The 20,901-nt window shown below is 43.7% G+C and overlaps 1 protein-coding gene across 1 annotated transcript in view; it reads left to right on the forward strand.

Annotated features, from left to right (window-relative positions):
• LOC126416587 (pancreatic lipase-related protein 2-like) overlaps positions 1 to 20,901 on the forward strand; it is a 194,498-nt gene that overhangs the window by 87,805 nt on the left and 85,792 nt on the right. The window contains exon 3 of the mRNA XM_050084339.1: positions 7,262 to 7,434. Coding sequence (XP_049940296.1) covers positions 7,262 to 7,434 — 173 coding nt within the window. The remainder of the gene's footprint in view (positions 1 to 7,261; positions 7,435 to 20,901) is intronic.

Genomic DNA, 20,901 nt, shown 5'->3' on the forward strand with positions numbered 1-20,901 from the left:
AGTGTTGGTTTGTGCTGGTAGAAGTCTTATACAGCTCCAATCGCCATAGTACTTTCGGACGTAATCTAGGCTGGCGTGCTACATTAGCAGGAGCGTTCCTATTCCCAGGATCTAACGAGAGGAACAAAGGTTTCGTGATGCCTGTCTTAGTGAAATGTATTAGTTTAAAAGAACGTCTTTAACTCCAAGTCCTCCGTCGTTTTACCTCTGCAAAGCGCCGTGTGGAAGGATACTTTGAAGATATATTGTTTCCACACGTACCAAGAGGCTACAGCTAATATTATATGTGCAGTGACCTGCTGTATCAGTAAGACTGCTGCGACATGATATATTTTGCTAAGTATGTATGTATTTATAAAGTGAACTTTCTGCAGTCGGACTAACAATAGCATGTCATGGTCCTTCAACAAGGTTCCGATGACATTAAGTTTCCGCTCCCAATTGTTCTCGGCCATGCGCTTGGGATTCGCCCTTACCCACAATCCGAGTTGGAGTCTCTCTTCAGTTACATCTAACCAGTGCGCACCTATTGCACTATTGTAAGAACCGAGATGCAGTATTTTGGATTTAAAATTTTGTAAATTTATGGTAAGAACTTATGAGACCAAGCCCCCCCCCCCCCCCCCCCCGTCCATTATTCCACTCGCCACTCGCTCGCGGCCACACTGTATTCCCGCGAGGGTTCGGACGATGTCGTGTGCGTCTAGCACTGAAAACTTTCGATGACCCGTCGAGACCCAAATGTATATACAGGATGGTTCAGGAGGAATAGTAAATATTGTAGGAGGTGGTAGTATAGACAAATTGCAGAAAAAATGACATATAACATGTGTCCAATTTTTACTGCGTACAAATAGCTATGTTCAATTCATTTTCGTTTCGAATATTGGTCCTTACAGGATCCACTTGTCTACACTTCCTTGAAAATGAGCTTCCAGCGTTATTGGAAGACGTTCATTTGGCTACAAGAATGTGTATGTTCCTCCAGCATGACGGGGCTCCTGCACATTCTAGTCGTCAGGTGACACATTGTCCAAACCGAACATTTCCCGGAAGATGTATCATTAGATATTGGCATTTTTCTTGGCCTTCAAGGTCCCCGGGCCTTATCTCTTTGGATTTTTGCCTGGGGAGATGGTTAAAGGCGAAGTCTACAAAGTAAAAGTAAACCCTAGAGTCGATTTGATCCTTCGGATTATGAATAGTGCAGCCCTCATAAAAGAACGCAAAGACGACCTCAGAAGAGCTACATGTGGTGTAATCAAGAGAAATCAAATGTCCATTGAAGTTGTCAGGGGCAGTCAGTTTTATTGGCCACCTTACGTGAACGACTCGGACTTAGTCTCTGTGGCGGCCGGCCGGCGGTCAGTTTTGTATGTCTAAGACTGTACATATACACTTCATCTATAGGTTATCATGAGTGAGCTTGGGAATGTCAAAATATGTGACATACGAGGCCAGGAATTATGTATGTAAAACATTGTTTCAAAAACGTACATATTTAGTTGTCACCCTCAGTATACTCCCGCCTCTTCCCTCTATCCCTACAACGCTCCGTGCGAATTTTCCATGGACGGAAACGGTGCTGGAAGTCTTCCTCTGCAAGCTCCTTGATGACGCGTGCCGCTTTTTCTGTCATTGCTTCAACGGACTGAAATCTTGTTCCTTTTAAGGCACATTTGACCTTGGGGAACAGATAAATGTCACATGGTCCCACGTCAAACGAATAAGGAGGGCGGTCCAATACCGGGATGCTCGAAACCTCTTTACAAACAACGCGGTGTGAGCCGGTGCGTTGTCTTGATGCAGAAGAACACGTGATTCGTTCTTCCACAGTTGGAGACGTCTTTCTTCGTATTTTCTCTCGGAGCGAAAATACACAATTCCTTGAATATCGAAAAGAAAAACAACTCTGAATCTTGATTTGCTCACTCGACCCTTTCTCCCTCTAGGTGAAGCTTCCTTTTGTTCTATCTTCATAATTTTCGGCGAGAGTTCCGCAATATAATTTTTCGTGCTGATTCGGTTATATAACATTTGTCTTACACTTTCTTTCTCAATTCTTACAGTTTCAGCAATCGATCGATTACTCAACCGACGATCAGTTCGAATCGGATTACCTACTTTTTCGATATCTGTTGATGCTGAAGGCCGTCCCCGGGATGAGTCATCTTCAGCCTCTAGTGGCAAAATAAAATAACAGCTCTTACGCAAACGAAGACCAGGGTCACACTGATTTACCCACATACACCAGAGATCCCACACTTGACTGAGAAGGCTTCATGCTTCCCAGCTATTGGTCGTTTGTCTTTGGCGCTTGCGTGGTTACTCTGTGACAGCATCAGCCCTGTTATTTTATAGCCACACCTCGTATGTGGCCGCAACTTTTGACTGCGTTGGCTTAGAAATTTAGTATCTGGAAACTTGATATCTGTCCTCGTTCCTGACAAAAAAGGTTCTTTATAGAGAGACGGACAGAGAGACAGACAGACAGTGAAGTCATCGTATAAGGATTTCGTTTTTACCAGTGGAGGTACGAAACGCTAAAAAAATTGAGAATAATGCTTATGCTATCTTTGCCTGAACAGGCAGACATAAAAAAACAGGTACTGTAAACAAAATAAATATTTCCCTCGTTATTACAAAGCTTTTTAGATTGATTCAACATGTTAATATAACTGCAAAATGAGAACAAGTAACCTAAAGTGTAACTGAAAAGAAGCGTATTTAAAGCTTAGTAACACATTCAACATTTAATAATTTATGGGTTATTACTTTTACAGCTACAGCCATCTTGTAAAGAATAAAGAAGTCAACATTTTTAACATCAAAAAGTACATAAAGAAAATAATCGTCAAATATTAATTTCTTTAGATGCTAGATATTTTACAGAGTAATTAACATTGCATTTCTACAATTAATTCGGAATTTATTATGACATATTAAGTATAAAACAATTTTAAACTAACATAATTGGGGATCAGTGAAATAAGTACGAAAATTTGAAACACTCTGTTGGAAAATATACAATAAACAAAATTTACTGGCTATGCAGAATATCACCGTCAGTATGGGACACTGCCAGAATTAGAATAAGAATATTGGAACCAAAGATACTAGACAAGGATGTTCCATCACAAAGCCCCAGTTTCCAGTAAATTGGCTTTGCTGGTAGGACACTCCTACTTCCTCCCACACTACTGTATCCTCTTCTTTATTCTTCTTTCCCTTGTGCAATGTTGACAGTCAGTAGCATGCATTTACTTTAACTAATTTACAGTTTTATAATTTTCTATGTTTTGTCTGTAATTTATCGTTATTACTGTAGTTAGTTAAAAATTTTTACTGAAAACAAAAAATATTTATAATATTTATAATTTATGTTATTATAAGAATACAACTGTAAAATGTAATCTTCAAAGAACAATAGTTAACAGATTCTTAACTATACAGTAAGCAAAATGGGAAATAAATGGGAGGAAGAGAAAATTAGGGATGGGGACTGTGACTGTAGAAGAATCTGTCATGAAGAGCGGTAGGATCATACACCTTTGCTTTATACTAGTGAACGTGGCAACACTTCGCAATTGCTAAACATGTATTACAATTCGATATATGTCCAGATCTCCTTCTCCACCATCTGCCCATCTCCTCCTCAACCCTCTGTCCGTCCATCTCCTGCTCCCTCCCTCTCTCCACTCCTCCTCCTCTTTCTCCCTCTGTCCATAGCCTCCTTCCCCCTCTTGATACCCATTTCCTCCCCTCTCCCTCTCTGTCCACCTTCTCTCCTCAGATCTATTCTTCACATTTCACTTTGAATTACCATTTATTATTGCAGTTTTGGCAGCAATACTCTTATTCTTTCTTCATCAAACAGGGTATAATAACCCGTTAGGACTAAATGGAGATATCCAAAAAATTCCATTACACCCATACTTCACTTTCAAGAATTCTATCACATTTGTATTAATAGGAAGCTGTGAGGATGGTAGCTTGAGTGACAGTATTTTGCATAGTTTTAATTTACAAACATGTAGGATTACAAAGTTTTGGACGATTAAAATTCTGTATTAGTATTTTAATCATAAGCTGATAACCCATAAGTACAACTTGGCTGTTTTCTGTTGCAACTGACCGTGAGGTAGAAAACAAAATAGCATATACACTGATCAGCCAGAACAATATGACTACCGACCTACCACTGATAGATACCCATCCAGATGGTAGCGGCGTCACCTGCCGAGGAAGACCGCTAGTCGGACACATAGACGGTGCATGTAGTATCAGTGAGCGTGCTGTCTGTGTGAAGCATGGAGAAGGCGCACGATCTGTCTGAGTCTGAGTGAGGGCAGATTGCGATGGCCTGGAGGCTCGGCGCAAGCATTTCGGAAAGTGCGCGACTAGTGGGGTGTTCGAGGAGCGCTGTGGCGAGTATCTTCAACATGTCGCGAAGCAAAGGTGAAACCACGTCCAGACATCGTCAGTTTTGGCAGCCACTCTTCGTTACAGATGTCAGACGTCGTAGACTTGGCAGGCTGGTGAAACTGCACAGGTGGCGAACTGTTGCAGACCTAACATCATACTCTTAATGCTTATTACAAGTGCGTCCAAACACACATTGCACTGACACTCCTAACACTGGACCTCGGACGACCCATATATGTGTCAATGTTAACACCATAAGGTCAGCAACTATGAGTGAAATCGGCACATGACCATTGCCACTGGATGTTGACGCAGTGGCAGAGCGTTGCAGGGTTTCACGGATCCCATCTACGCCGTGGCCTGCCGTCACTGTCATTCATGGCGAAGGTGGACACACCGGCTGTCAGGTGGGTGGTCGTAACGCTCTGAGTGAGTGATCAGTGTAGTTTGTATTCAGTTTTCATTTAAAGTTATATTCAAGGACAAAGAGTATACATGGGAGAAACAATTTGTCTAATGTTCAAATGCCCTGCTATCAGAATTAAAACTAAGTGTGAGAAAGAAAACTAAGCCGTACATTGTCACAGAAGAGCGCAGGATATTCTTCGTCACTCTCGGTTTTAACAAAAAGCCTGTAAATTTTTGTTCAAACAATTTATAGCTTATGTCTGTCTGAATTTTATTAGAATATCATGTAAAAAGTTGAAGTAAATTGATCGAGAACTTTTGAAGATTTTTGCTAAGAACATTACCCTCTAATATATTATACACTGCTGGCCATTAAACTTGCTACACCAAGAAGAAATGCAGATGATAAACAGGTATTCATTGGATAAATATACTAAAACTGACATGTGATTACATTTCCAATTTGGGTGCATAGATCCTGAGAAATCAATAGGCAGAACAACCAACTCTCGCCGTAATAACGGCCTTGATACGCCTGGCCATTGAGTCAAACAGAGCTTGGATGGCGTGTACAGGTACAGCTGCCCATGCAGCTTCATCACGATACCACAGTTCATCAAGAGTAGTGACTGGCGTATTGTGACAAGCCAGTTTCTCGGACACCATTGACCAGACGTTTTCAGTTGGTCAGAGATGTGGAGAATGTGGTGGCCAGGGCAGCAGTAGAACATTTTCTGTATCCAGAAAGGGCCGTACACGACCTGCAACATGCGGTCGTGCATTATCCTGCTGAAATGCAGGATTTCGCAGTGATCGAATGAAGGCTAGAGTCACGGGTCGTAACACATCTGAAATGCAACGTCCACTGTTCACAGTGCCGTCAAAGCGAACAAGAGGTGACCGAGACGTGTAACCAGTGGCAACCCATACCATCACGCCGGGTGATACGCCAATATGGCGATGACGAATACACGCTTCGAATGTGCGTTCACCGCGATGTCGCCAAACACGGATGCGACCATCATGATGCTGTAAATTGAACGTGGATTCGTCCGAAAAAATGACGTTTTGCCATTCGTGCACGCAGGTTCGTCGTGGAGTACACCATCGCAGCCACTCCTGTCTGTGATGCAGCGTCAAGGGTAAGCGCAGTCATGGTCTCCGAGCTGATAGTCCATGCTGCTGCAAACGTCGTTCATGGAGATGGTTGTTGTCTTGCACACGTCCCCATCTGTTGACTCAGGGATCGAGACGTGGCTGCACGATCCCTTACAGCGGATACGATGCTTGTCATCTCGACTGCTAGTGATACGAAGCCGTTGGGATCCAGCACGGCGTTTCGTATGACCCTCGTGAACCCACCGATTCCATATTCTGCTAACAGTCATTGGATCTCGACCAACGCGAGGAGCAGTGTCGCGATATGATAAACCGCAATCGGGATAGACTACAATCCGACCTTTATCAAAGTCGGAAACGTGATGATACGCATTTCTCCTCCTTACACGAGGCATCAGAACAATGTTTCACCAGGCAGCGTCGGTCAACTGCTGTTTGTCTATGAGAAGCCGGTTGGAAACTTTCCTCATGTCCGCACGTTGTAGGTGTCGCCAGCGGCGTCAACCTTGTGTGAATGCTCTGAAAACCTAATCATTTGCATATCACAGCATCTTCTTCCTGTCGGTTAAATTTCGCGTCTGTAGCACGTCATGTTCGTGGTGTAGCAATTTTAATGGCCAGTGGAGTATATGTCAACAAAAATATAACCGGTGTTTGCCCAAACGTTTTTGAGTATCATTGGTCAAGAACGTTTGACCTTTTTGATAACAGTGTTAAACACTGTGTTTTCCTTTTATAGTAGTTATAGATTACGACAGTATTATGAAAAGGATAGTTGCTACTGAGCACACAGTGGAGATACTGAGTGCAGATAGGCACAACAAGAAGAGTGTCAGCAAGTAAGCTTTCGGCTAAAAACGCCTTCATCAGAAATAGATAACACACACACACATCCACATAAATGCCTCTCACACACATATGACGACAGTCTGTGACTACTGAGGTCAGATTGTGCTATACATAGTATTAATTTAAAATTTGTTTGGTTGTACCCACAATTTGTAAGCTGTTAGCTTTCTGTTTGTATTTTGTGAATTTTGTAGTTATGGTAGTAAAATTTACTAAATTATTGTAAGGATACATGCACAACAGAAATTTGTAGACAGCCACAGGTGTCTGAAGATTGTTTCATTTAGACAGTTTCTATCAGCTGTAACTCACAAAGTGTTTGTCTGGCAGTGAGGTGTCGTACGCTGATGAAGTGTGCGTCATCGCACACCGAGGTGTGGCATACTTGCAGACGTGTCGAGCCGCCTGTTTTGCCCGAATGTTGGTGACCGCGGACGTGTGGTGTGTGTCTGTGTTGCAGCGCCAACGCGAGCCGCGTGGAGGTGCCGCAGTCGCGGGCAGCGCTGGCGCGCGGCGAGTGGCTGCGAGAGGCCGTCGGGGGCGGCGGCGGCCTGGGCGGCCGGCAGCTGGTGCTGCTGGTGCACGGGTACGCCGGCGGAGACGGCCTGCTGCCCGCCGTCGTGCTGCGCGACGGTACGTCACCACCAGCAGGCCGCGTGCGGCGCATCTCTGCACTACAGACACAATCTCTGTCTATACACGTTGCTCCATTGATACTGACCGGGCCAAATATCTCACGAAAGAAGCGTCAAACGAAAAAACTACAAAGAACTAAACTTGTCTAGCTTGAAGGGGGAAAGCAGATGGCGCTATGGTTGGCCCGCTAGATGGCGCTGCCATAGATCAAACGGATATCAACTGCGTTTTTTAAAAAATAGGAACCCCCATTTTTATTACATATTCGTGTAGTACGTAAAGAAATATGAGTGTTTTAGTTGGACCACTTTTTTCGCTTTATGATAGATGGCGCTGTAATAGTCACAAACGTATAAGTACGTGGTATCACGTAACATTCCGCCAGCGCGGACGGTATTTGCTTCGCGATACATTACCCGTGTTAAAATTGACCGTTTACCAATTGCGGAAAAGGTCGATATCGTGTTGATGTATGGCTATTGTGATCAAAATGCCCAACGGGTGTGTGCTATGTATGCTGCTCGGTATCCTGGACGACATCATCCAAGTCTCCGGACCGTTCGCCGGATAGTTACGTTATTTAAGGAAACAGGAAGTGTTCAGCCACATTTGAAACGTCAACGACGACCTGCAACAAATGATGTTGCCCAAGTAGGTGTTTTAGCTGCTGTCTCGGCTAATCCGCACATCAGGAGCAGACAAACTGCGCGATATTCGAAAATCCCAAAAACGTCGGTGTTGAGAATGCTACATCGACATCGATTGCACCCGTACCATATTTCTATGCACCAGGAATTGCACGACGACGACTTTGAACGTTGTGTACAGTTCTGCCACTGGGCACAAGACAAATTACGGGACGATGACAGATTTTTTGCACGCGTTCTATTTAGCGACGAAGCGTCATTCACCAACAGCGGTAACGTAAACCGGCATAATATGAACTATTGGACAACGGAAAATCCACGATGGCTGCGACAAGTGGAACATGAGCGACCTTGGCGGGATAATGTATGGTGCGGCATTATGGGAGGAAGGCCCCCATTTTATCGATGGCAACCTAAATGGCGCAATGTGTGCTGATTTCCTACGTAATGTTCTACCGATGATACTACAAGATGTTTCACTGCATGACAGAATTGCAACGTACTTCCAACATGATGGATGTCTGGCACATAGCTCGCGTGCGGTTGAAGTGGTATTGAATAGCATATTTCATCAGAGGTGGATTGGTCGTCGAAACACCATACTATGGCACTCACGTTCACAGGATCTGACGTCCCCGGATTTCTTTCGGTGGGGAGAGTTGAAGCATATTTGCTATCGTGATCCACCGACAACGCCTGACAACATGCGTCAGGCATTATGAATGCATGTGCGAACATTACGGAAGGTCAACTACTCGTTGTTGAGAGGAATGTCGTTACAGGTATTGCCAAATGCATTGAGGTTGACGGACATCATTTTGAGCATTTATTGCATTAATGTGGAATTTGCAGGTAATCACGCTGTAACAGCATGCGTTCTCAGAGATGAAAAGTTCGCAAAGGTACATATACCACATTAGAACAACCGAAATGAAGTGTTCAAGCGTACCCACGTTCTGTATTTTAATTTAAAAAACCTACCTGTTACCAGCTGTTCGTCTAAAATTGTGAGCTATATGTTTGTGACTATTACAGCGCCATCTATCACAAAGCGAAAAAAGTGGTCCACCTAAAATATTCATATTATATTAATTTACTACGAATATATAATAAAAAATGGGGCTTCCTATTCTAAAAAAACGCAGTTGCTATCCGTATGACCTATGGCAGCGCCATCCAGCGGGCCAACCATAACGCCATCTGGTTTCCCTCTTCAAGCTAGACGTGTTTCGTCCATTGTAGTTTTTTTCGTTTGACGCTTATTTCGTGAGATATTTGGCCCGGTCGCGATCAATGGATCACCCTGTATACTGACGACTTCGATACATTTCCCCGATATACATAGTGAAGCGAAATTCGCGCACTCAGGATTCACAGTGCGACTCCTCACATGCCAGCGATAAAAAAAAATGTCTCACTAAATTTCGTCCGGAGAGCACATCCGGCAGAAAAAGGACGTTAAAGAGTGGCAATCTGGCAACACTGTAACCACGTGTACGGTAACTGCATCAGCTCTTGTTACTCATGCTGTATGGTTTTTAATTTGCTAATTTCGTTCTGACATTTCATACTGTAATGTACACCGTTTCTTAGGTCACATGTATCCTAAATTTACAGCATTTTTTAACGCTGAACGTAACAAATACGTGTTTAGACAAATAAGAAACAGACAGTTGAAACAAATGACCCCTCATAGGAGAGATTAACTACAAAAACAATATCAGTTTCGAGGGACAAAAGATGATAGCACAGTACAATAACACAACGCCTATTTGTTATTTATACTACATATCATATGAGCGTTCAGGTGTCGCACATCAGCAACCAGTGACAATAGTGAGGTCCATATTAATGACCAGTGCTGTTTTTCTGGGGGAACGCTGGGGGATGCGTACCCCTAAACTTTTTCGTCGACAAAGTAATTTTTTTACGATGTTGAGAATTTGGAAGAGTGCCAAAGATTTATTTCACGGACGTAAATTTATTTCATTTTTTCGTGTTGATAATTGCAATACGAACGATACCAGTGCAGTTTTTGGTGGGAAATGCGGTGTCATTGACTGTTCCAGACATTTAGAAGCTGGGGCAACCGTTCTCGGCAACTGAATCGCTGGCAGCCAGTTCGACAAGCATGTAGTGCTACACGGATATGGGTGCTACCCGGATATGGGTACACTGATATGGGAACGCTACACGGTAGTGCTACACGGATATGGGTACGCTCAAACGCCGAGCTACCGATAGGTGTCTCTACAGTCCCGCTACCATGATCCTTCGTGGTTCAATGCCATCTTTCTTTAGTCGTTCTTTATTCGTTTGTGTTTGCTGTTCCGTTCTTGTCTGTTAGGCGAAGTTTTACAGTGTGTCCTGTCTTTCGTTGCAACTTCTAAGTTAAGTTGGAGGTGGGAGATGAGCAGAAAACTAGCAAACTATTTTACTTGTCCTCCTGCATCTAAAAATCCAAAAACTGTCAATAATTCGTGTGCGAGTGAAAAGCAAGGAAGTTCAACATCAGTGGATGACGGAAGTGGAACTGTAAACCTGAGCACTGAACCTACGTGTGATAATGCAGTGAACGAACGTGTTCATGATAGAAAATTAAATGATCGTCCAGAATGTTGGTCTTTGGAACAAGAAATCGCATTTTGTAAGAAAAATGACTGGTTGCTCGTTTCAAACAAAAAACTTGGCTGCAGAATTTGCAACGAAGTAGGAGGTATAGGGATGAACATTGCCAGCCTTGGGCTACAGTGTCTGTATCATCTTCAGGTCGTTCCAGAAAAGAAGAAATGGTTTCCTTGCATAAAATCAACTGAAGAGTCCGTTACCATTTTTTGTAGTTCGACATGTTGATGACGTCATGGTTAAAAGCAGATGGGTGGTATCCCATGCTTCAGTTTAATTTTCGCTGCATTATATCAAATGTCGGAGTACCCTCAAACTTTATTTTAGAAAAAAGGCACTGTTAATGACCACATGACCTTCACAACAGAATACGTTGTCCTCAGAACAACAGATGCTCAAAGAGACCTCCCTGCATATCCAGACATTGCGCAACCCGCTGGGCCATACAGCTCTGGACCCTTCACACCGAAGCTGCATCCACAGTAACGAGAGCATCATGAACACACGCTACCAATTCTTCAACATTTGTTCGCGAAATAGAGTTCATATGCACCTTCAGGTGCCCCCACAGGAATAAATACACGGGATTTAGGTCCGGCGAACCATTTCCCTGGAAATGTTCTGTCCAATTACTGTCGCACATTGATTCCAGAGTGTGGAGGTGCACCATCATGCTGGAACCATATCCTCTGCCGACCATGTAGTGGACATCTTCCAGCGCACCACGCAGATAGTTTGAGAGGAATGCATGACACCTTCATACAGTCAACCGGTCAGGCAACATGTAGGGGCCCAAACACCTGTCACGCAATATTCCGGCCCTGACATTGATACCAAAGCGAACTTGATATTCACGGCTGTGGATGACGTCCGGGTTTACCTCACACCATTGTATATTGAAGACACCCTCACAAGTGAATGCCGCTCCATTCGACCATGTTACGGTGTTCACAAAGTCATCGTTGACTTCCCATTGTTGATGGAACCATTCACAGAATTGAATCCACTGATGGCGATCAGCAGGATGCAGGTGTTGCGCGAAAGCATAATACAAGGATGCAGACCATGCTCGTGCATTGTGGGACACACAGCTGCCTTGTTACACAATGTATATTTCGTTAGCCCGCCGCTGTGGCCAAGCGGTTCTAGGCGCTTCAGTCCGGAACCGCGCGACTGCTGCGGTCGCAGATTCGAAACCTGCCTCGGGCATGGATATGTAAGATTTCCTTAGGTTACTTAGGTTTAAGTACTTCTAACTTCTAGGGGATTGATGACCTCAGATGTTAAGTCCCATAGTGCTCAAAGCCATCTGAACCATTTGTATTTCTTTGAGGTTCTTGGTATATGACGTCCGAATAGCTTTCTCAGTAGCTGGAGTACGGTGTGTCTGTGGGCGACATCTGTCAAGCGATGGTGGAAGGAGAGAACCTGACTGCTAAAGACGCAACTCCAGATGACGAAACAGATTTTTATCTCGATGGCGTCTACGAGAATATATAGCAAAGTATTCATGAGCGGCAACACCAGCCCTGTTATCAGACGCACCAAGGACGAGAAACATATCCACATATTCGTCGTTTGTGTATGGCATACGTCTGCCAGATTGGTTTCGATGTTTACAATGAGAAAATTCGATACGTGTAAGCGTGTACATTGGAGTCTGTCACGGGCGTATTACTCCACTCACAACTAGTACCTGTCTGGTGGACAGCGCATACAGTATAAACACGCCGTCAGTCCCGCACGCTTTTCCACCTAATGCGCATTGCTCCTCTGACAGATATTGTTCTGCATGATTCATCCCGACACTGCTAATTGTGAAATGTTCCGTTTTGAATAACACTGTTTCCCTAATGGTAAAAGACGTCATGTTTCCACAATCCCATCGAGAGAACAACAACAACAATAATAATAATAATAATAATAATAATGCAACACGGCAGCTTGGTACAAAACATTCAAACAGAAACTCCGAGGATACCAGTCACCTTGCCTAAACCTTATGAGAAATAATAAGACTCTCGCCACCAACAATACTGAAAACTGTGAAATCCTGGCTGAATATTTTGAGACACTCCTAAACTGCCAAACACCCATCCAGACTCTCAGTTTTACGCAACCAGAAACATTACCAACACATTCAACACCTCCGACACGAGAGGAAATCACAAACATAATCAAAAATCTCAAAAACAGGAAAGCATGTGGAGAAGACACAATTACAGCAGAAATGTTCAAGCTTGGGGGAGAAACATCAGTAGAAGCACTACACAAAGAACTTAAACAAGTATGGGAAACCAAGAAAATCCCAAGTCACTGGAAAACTGCCCTAATTCACCCTTTGTTTAAAAAAGGTGACAAAAGAGATGTTAACAACTATCGTGGAATATCGCTTCTCCCAGTCCCATATAAAATTCTATCAAAAGCCCTGCTCAATCGTGTATCACCAATTATAGAGGGAAAACTTGGAGAATATCAAACTGGCTTCAGACCAGGAAGATCCTGCGCCGAACAAATTTTTAACCTCAAAACAACAATGAACTATTTATCTACAAGGAGCAAGAAATATTTTATAACATTCATTGATTTCAAAAAAGCTTCTGACTCAATCGGTAGGGACACACTCATCAAAACACTTCGAGAATATGAAATAGATGAAACAACAATCACCATAATCAAAGAAACATTAACAAATACAACATCAAAAGTAAAATTCCAAGGAGAAATTTCACGGCATTTCGAGGTCAAAACCGGCGTCAGACAAGGAGATGCGCTGTCCCCGGTACTCTTCAACTGTCTTCTGGATAAAGTCATAGCAGAATGGAGAAAACTCACGCAAAAACATGGAGTTGAGAAAGTCCAAATTGGAGGGAAGTGCTACAAAGCCATTGAAACCAACTGTTTTGCCTTTGCTGACGATCTCGCCTGTTTAGCTTACACACAAAAAGACACAATAAAACAAATAGAATTACTTAAAGAAACTGCTGAAAAAGCAGGCTTGCAAATTTCATTTGAAAAGACAGAAATCATTACAAATATCAAAAATCCACCAAAGAAAATAACTACGAAATACGGGAAAATACAGGTATCTAAACATTTTAAATATCTTGGTGAACTAATTCAGCCTGTGGCAAAAGGTCATCCAGCCTGCAGGGCTAGAATACAAAAACTAGAGACAGCAACTCACTACTGCAGACAAATGTATTCAAAAAAATGTGTATCCAAAAGCATTGAACTCAGACACTACCAGACTGTCATTAGACCGCAGATACTATATGCATCAGAAACACTGGCAAATTTTACATACGCAGAACAGATAGAAAATCGTGAAAGAAGAATTGTGAGGACAATTCTTGGACACAGGAAAATAACAGATGATCAAGGCAAGCCTGTATACAGACTAAAAAGCAACAAAGAAGTGTATACGAAGTGCAGCAAAATTACAGACGAAATTAGAAAAAGAAGATGCTCCTTTTTCTGCTCACATCATGAGGACGAACCCGAATAGGCTTACAAAACAAATATTTTCGTACATCGCAAATCTAAAAAATAAAAATTTATGGTTTATCAACACAGAAAGAGATCTAAAAGAAATGGACATAGATCAGGAAACAATATTTAACAGAAACCTTTTTAGAAAAAAACTGAATTCATTCACGGGTTTCGGTGTGAAAATTAAGAAGACTTGTGGAACTAAATGGTCTGAAGAGAGAAAAGCCGCCTTCAGCGCAAGAAAGAAAGAAGTGTGGACTGAGAGAAAGAAGACTTCCCAGAAGCGCAAGAAATAACTGTTTTCACGGTCTTTAACGGCCAAATTTGTATAATAATAATAATAATGCATTGATATATGTACTGATCAGCACGCATTTACCCAACTCAATGTTGTTGTTGTTGTTGTTGTTGTGGTCTTCAGTCCTGAGACTGGTTTGATGCAGCTCTCCATGCTACTCTATCCTGTGCAAGCTTCTTCATCTCCCAGTACCTACTGCAGCCTACATCCTTCTGAATCTGCTTAGTGTATTCATCTCTTGGTCTCCCTCTACGATTTTTACCCTCCACGCTGCCCTCCAATACTAAATTAGTGATCCCTCGATGTCTCAGAACATGTCCTACCAACCGACCCCTTCTCTTAGTCAACTTGTGCCACAAGCTCCTCTTCTCCCCAGAGCATGCAGCTCTCAACTCAATGTTGGTACCATGGTAATAACACATACAAATGGTAAGCGACTTTGGACATTATTCGCAAAGCACGTTGCTAGTCCTACTGGTAACGTAAGGCCCTAACGAAATGTAATGGACATGAATGAGGCAAGAACAACATATGGTATTAATCTATGCGACCATTGGAAGAGGGTACTAAGAAAAAACGTTTTGCATCTAGTAGATGAAGTGGTGCGAATAAATTCGCACCCACGATGTGGAAATGGCTTCTTCCATTTGCGCTATTGTAGTATGTAAGTTTCAATGTTTTCTGGAGGACTCACTGTAATCGCTGTTGTAGATGAAGATACCAGATACCGTTCCACCTGGACTACACTTAACAAATAAAAAGCATGTGCCTCAACACAGGTTCAACCATCGACCTCCTGCGTGCTAACCCAAAACCCTATCCACTGCACCAACTGTACATCACAACTATTGTGTGCTGGTAGAGGTAGTTGCAATATATATGGTTACAGTGTTGCCATATTGCCACTCTTTAACGTCCTTTTTCTGTCGGACGTACTTGCCGCATGAAATTCTGTGAAAGACATTTTTTTATCGCTGGCATGTGAGCAGTCGAGCTGCGAAGCCCAAATGCGCGAATTTCGCATCACCCTGTACTGGGATTTCATCACAATATTTTCTACACGAATCACATGGATACTGGATCTAGAATCACAGCTTTCCACACATCCACGCAAATAAACACAACAAAACGAAGCTGTCATTAAGTATCTCTCGATAATAGATTAAATCTTAGAAAAACGTCAAAACAGTATGCCGGATGCTGTTAATGATATTATGTATTAGGGAAAAAAAACAGTGTTAAAAGTTTCGAAGTGACAGGTCCATTGTCAGATGACTGTTCACATTTGCTGTATGTGTGATGTTCATTGATTGTGGCGAAAGTTCCTTGCAGTGGTCTTGCCTTTCACCAGAAACCGGTGCAAGAAACGACTATTTTATTTTAAATCAATGTAACAATAAATTATGAAGGTACAGTAATCAATAAATAATACCCTGCAATTTATTCTCACTACAGAGTTACAATTCTGTGACAAGATCAGTCAAAAGTTCTTTTACACGTTCCACACCGAGGTGACAAAAGTCACGGGATGGTGGCGTGCACATATACAGGCGGCAGTGCGTCGGTGGAGCTGTCATTTGTATGTACTCAGGTGACTCGTGTGAGAAAGGTGCCAGGCGTGATTATCGCCGCACGACGAGAATTAACAACCTCTGAACACAGACTGGTAGTTGAAACTAAACCTGTGGTGATTCCAATTTGAAATCACTAGAGAATTCAGTATTCCGAGATCCACAGCGTCGAGAGTGTGCCGAGAATACCACAATTCAGGCATGACCTCTCACCACGGACAGTGCAGTGGCCAACAGCTTTCGCTTAACGACCGAGAGCAGCGACGTTTTCGTTGGGTTGTCAGTGCTAGCAGACAAGCAACACTACGTGAAATAACCGCCGAAATCCGCGTGTGACGTACGATGAACGTATCCGTTAGGAGACTGCGACGAAATATGGCGTCATTGGGCTATCGACATCGCCTGCAGCACCTTTCCAGGGCGCGTGACCATATCTTTTGGACCCTAGAAGAATGGGAAACGGAGGCCTGGTCAGATGAGTCCCAATTTCAGTTGGTAACAGCTGCTAGTAGGGTTCGAATGTGGCACAGAGCTCACGAAGCCGTGGACACAAGTTGTCAAGAAGAAACTGTGTGAGCTGGTTGTGGCTCCATAATGGTGTGCGTTGTGCTGACATGGAAGGACTTGGTTCTCTGGTCCAACTGGATCGATAGTTGACTGGAAATGGTATGTTCGGCTACTTGGAGACCATTTGCAGCCAAGCCATTCGCGGACTTTATGTAACCAGACAACGATGAAATTTTTAAGGTTAACAATGCGCCATGTCACTGGAACAGTATTGTTGGCGATTGGTTTGTAGAAGTTTCTGCACAATTCGAGCGCATTATTTCGCCACCCAGATCAACCGACGTGAATCCCATCGGACATTTATGGGACGTATTCGAGGGGTCAGTTCACGCACAGCATCCTGCACCGGCAACGCTTTTGCAATTACAGGCGGCTATAGAGGAAGCAGGGCTCGATATTTCTGCGGGGGACTTGCAACGACTTCTTGAATCCATGCTACGTCCAACTGCTGTTGTACATCGGACAGGAGGCCCGACATAATATTAGGAGGCATCACATGGCTTATGTAACCTCAGTGTGTTTCTGTCACGTTTTAAGGCCGTATTCTAGTGTTGTGTAAGAGTAAGTATTCCCTGTTGGTAAAAGGTCTTGTCCTGTGTTCGTAGCCATGTTTTCACTGCATGAATTATGCTGTCATCTTCTTCAAAGCGTGACCTATGTAGAAAACCCTTAAGAGGCCCAAACTGATTAAATTCTGAGGACGCCACGTCTGGGTAGTATGGTGGACGAGGCAGTAATCTCGTGCCCAATTTGGCGATGTGTTCCTGGGTTCTGAGACTTGCGTGTGGTCACGCAGCGTTGTGCTGGAGTAAGATTTGGTTGGATTCTTGTCAGACAGAACATGTCGACAACGATTCTCGAGTTTGCCCAGAGTCTTCAGATATGTGTCTGAATTAATACTTGACCTTTTGGCAAGCCATCCACGACTGTTAGAGCATTGCTGTCTCAAGAGTCCCTCATCATGATGTTATCAGCAGAGGGAGCTGCCTCGAATTTGTCCTTTTTTGTGACAGTTGGCGTCTGACTCCAGTGACTGCCCTTTTGTTTCCAGCCGAAAGTGATGCACCCAGGTTTCGTCACTTGTAACGATTCGTGTACAAAGGCCTCTCCATCGACCTGACACTGCTCCAGCAGTTCTGACGACTTGGCCTTCCTTTCATTGTTGTGGCCTGTTGTGGAACCCCTGCCGACCACATCTTTGAGTACCCAGGAGTCTCAATTATTGCACACGCACTTCCAGTACTCAGCATTAGCAGCAGAGTTAGTTGTCAGTTTGTGGTGTGCCAGTCTTTGCGATTCACCACGTGGGGAGCAGAGGTTGTAACATGACGTTCCGAAAGTTTCGACCATGGAGCTGAGCTGCTGTAGTAACGCAAAACTAATTCGGTCCTTATCTTAGGAATTTCTTTATGTTATTATAATTCATTCTTAGGTCCATTTCTACAAAAATAGCTCTTTTCTCTTAGATATTTTTTGCGGTTTTCCACCACCCCTTTGCGAGATTTTCGCCACAATCAGCGAACATCACATGTACACCGTAAATTAACTTCATAGTGAACAACCATCTGATGATGAACCTATAGATTCGAAACCGCTGCCAGTGCTGTTTGTTTCTAATGAATAACATGTTACCAGCGGCTTTACTGTAAGAATTAACCGGTACGAAAAGGAGTCGCATGTGTTCAGATCCGGAAGCTATGGCGGCCAATCGATGCCCATGCCAGTGGCCTCTGGATACCTCAGAGCCAGAATGCCGTCCCCAAAGTGCTCGTCCAGGACATCAAACACTCTACTGCCTCTATGGGGTCGAGCTCCGTCTTGCATGAACCACATCTTGCCGAAGTCAGGGACACTTTGGATAACAGTGATGAAATCATCTTCCGAAACTTCCCGTATCGTTCGGTAGTCACCATGCTATCCAAGAATATCACACCGATTATTCTGTGACTGGAGATTGCACACCACACGTCACTCATTGAGGACGAAGAGACTTATCGATCGCGAAATGCGGATCCTCAGTCCCGATACGCGCCAATTTTGGATATTGACGAACCAGTTGAAATGAAGCTAGGCTTCGTCGCTAAACGAAACAATACATGCGCACACTAATTCCCATCATACCTCGCGGCCAACCATGCAGTTTAACGTGCTAACGCAAACCGTTCAGAGGTTATGACGTTTTCATTTCACATAGTTCAATAATTGTTACCCTGTAGCTCTGTTCAATATGCAAACCAATGTAAAATAAATTGACAATAATCGCTCATTTCACAAAAGTAACAATATTTATGCAGAAGTGGGACACGAAATAAGCCCAATGAAGATAGCACTAAGCTAGTGGAACATTTCAGGATGAAAACAAAACTACAAAGATGTCTCGCGTAATGCGGAATACTTCTCTGTAACTGGCAATCATGATTTTCCCAAGAGCACAAACACGAATTATCAAACTGTGTGAACTATAGTGGTCGTGATAAAGCGTTAAACCCTCGGCACATGGGGCGGAGCAGCTAACGCCGACGTGCACTGCACGCAGACAGCATGTTCAACATCACGAGAGACAGTGCCGTCGCCACCAAGGGCGAACTGGTTAACGCGAATTTGTACTCTCAGCGCTTGCGGTGGAGTTGTCAGCTTTATTTCGCTCGCGAACGATGTAGTTTTTTCAGGAAAACAGACGCACGTAAAATTTCTACGTCACCCCTATTAAAACGTACATCTCCTCTCTTGTCTATATGCTAGTCGTGTATTCTGTCTGTGGTATACAAAAGTAAAAACTTCAATATTCGTGAACATGTAATAAGAAAAAAAGGAAAGATACAAGTCTGGGTCAGTGGGAACATCAGCTTACAAAAGTTCACTATATCGAACAGACTCACTCCTGATAGAGAACACACTTATATTTGCATAACATTAACTATTACAGAAATGAGTTCTATCAGTTTCGTAAGAAAGTCCAGCAACCTTTTGGAAAATCTTGAATGTGAAGAAAAGAAAATAAGATGCAACAGGTCTCGAATCCTATACCGACCTAATTGGTGCAGCAACATGGTGCCTACAACGCCTACAACGTGCTGACATGAGGAAAGTTTCCAACCGATTTCTTATACACAAACAGCAGTTGACCGGCGTTGCCTGGTGAAACGTTGTTCTGATGTCTCGTGTAAGCGGGAGAAATGCGTACCATCACGTTTCCGACTTTGATAAAGGTCAGATTGTAGCCTATCGTGATTGCGGTTTACCGTATCGCGACATTACTGCTCGCGTTGGTCGAGGTCCAATGACTATTAGCAGAATATGGAATCGGTGGGTTCAGGAGGATAATACGGAACGCCGTGCTGGATCCCAACGGCCTCGTATCACTAGCAGTCGAGACGACAGGCATCTTATCCGCATGGCTGTAACGGATCGTGCAGCCACGTCTCGATCCCTGAGTCAACAGATGGGGACGTATGCAAGACAACAACCATCTGCACGAACAGTTGGACGACGTTTGCAGCGGAATGGACTATCAGCTCGGAGACCATGGCTGCAGTTGCCCTTGACGCTGCATCACAGACGGAGCGCCTGCGATGGTGTACTCAACGACGAACCTGGGTGCACGAATGGCGAAATGTCGTTTTTTTCGGATGGATCCAGGTTCTGTTTACAGCATCATGATGGTCGTCTCCGTTTTTCGCGACATCGCGGTGAACGCACGTTGGAAGCGTCTATTCGGCATCGCCATACTGGCGTATCTCCCTGCATCATGTTATGGGCTGCCATTGGTTATACGTCTCGCTCACCTCTTGTTCGCATTGACGGCACTTTGAACAGTGGACGTTACATTTCACATGTGTTACGACCCGTGGCTCTACCCTTCATTCGATCCCTGCGAAACCCTACATTTCAGCAGGATAATGCACGACCGCATGTTGCAGGTCCTGTACGGGCCTTTCTGGATACAGAAAATGTTCGACTGCTGCCCTGGCCAGCACATTCTCCAGTTCTCTCACCAATTGAAAACGTCTGGGTAATGGTGGCCGAGCAACTGGCTCGTCACAATATGCCAGTCACTACCCTTAATTAAGTGTGGTATCGTGTTGAACCTGCGTTCGCAGCGGTACCTGTACACGCCATACAAGCTCTGTTTGACTCAATTCCCAGGTGTATCAAGGCCGTTATTACGGCGAGAGGTGGTTGTTCTGCCTACTGATTTCTCAGGATCTATGCACCCAAATTGCGTGAAAATGTAATCACATGTCAGTTCTAGTATAGTATATTT

Source organism: Schistocerca serialis, chromosome 8 (genome assembly GCF_023864345.2).
Source record: "Schistocerca serialis cubense isolate TAMUIC-IGC-003099 chromosome 8, iqSchSeri2.2, whole genome shotgun sequence".
NCBI lineage: Eukaryota > Metazoa > Arthropoda > Insecta > Orthoptera > Acrididae > Schistocerca > Schistocerca serialis.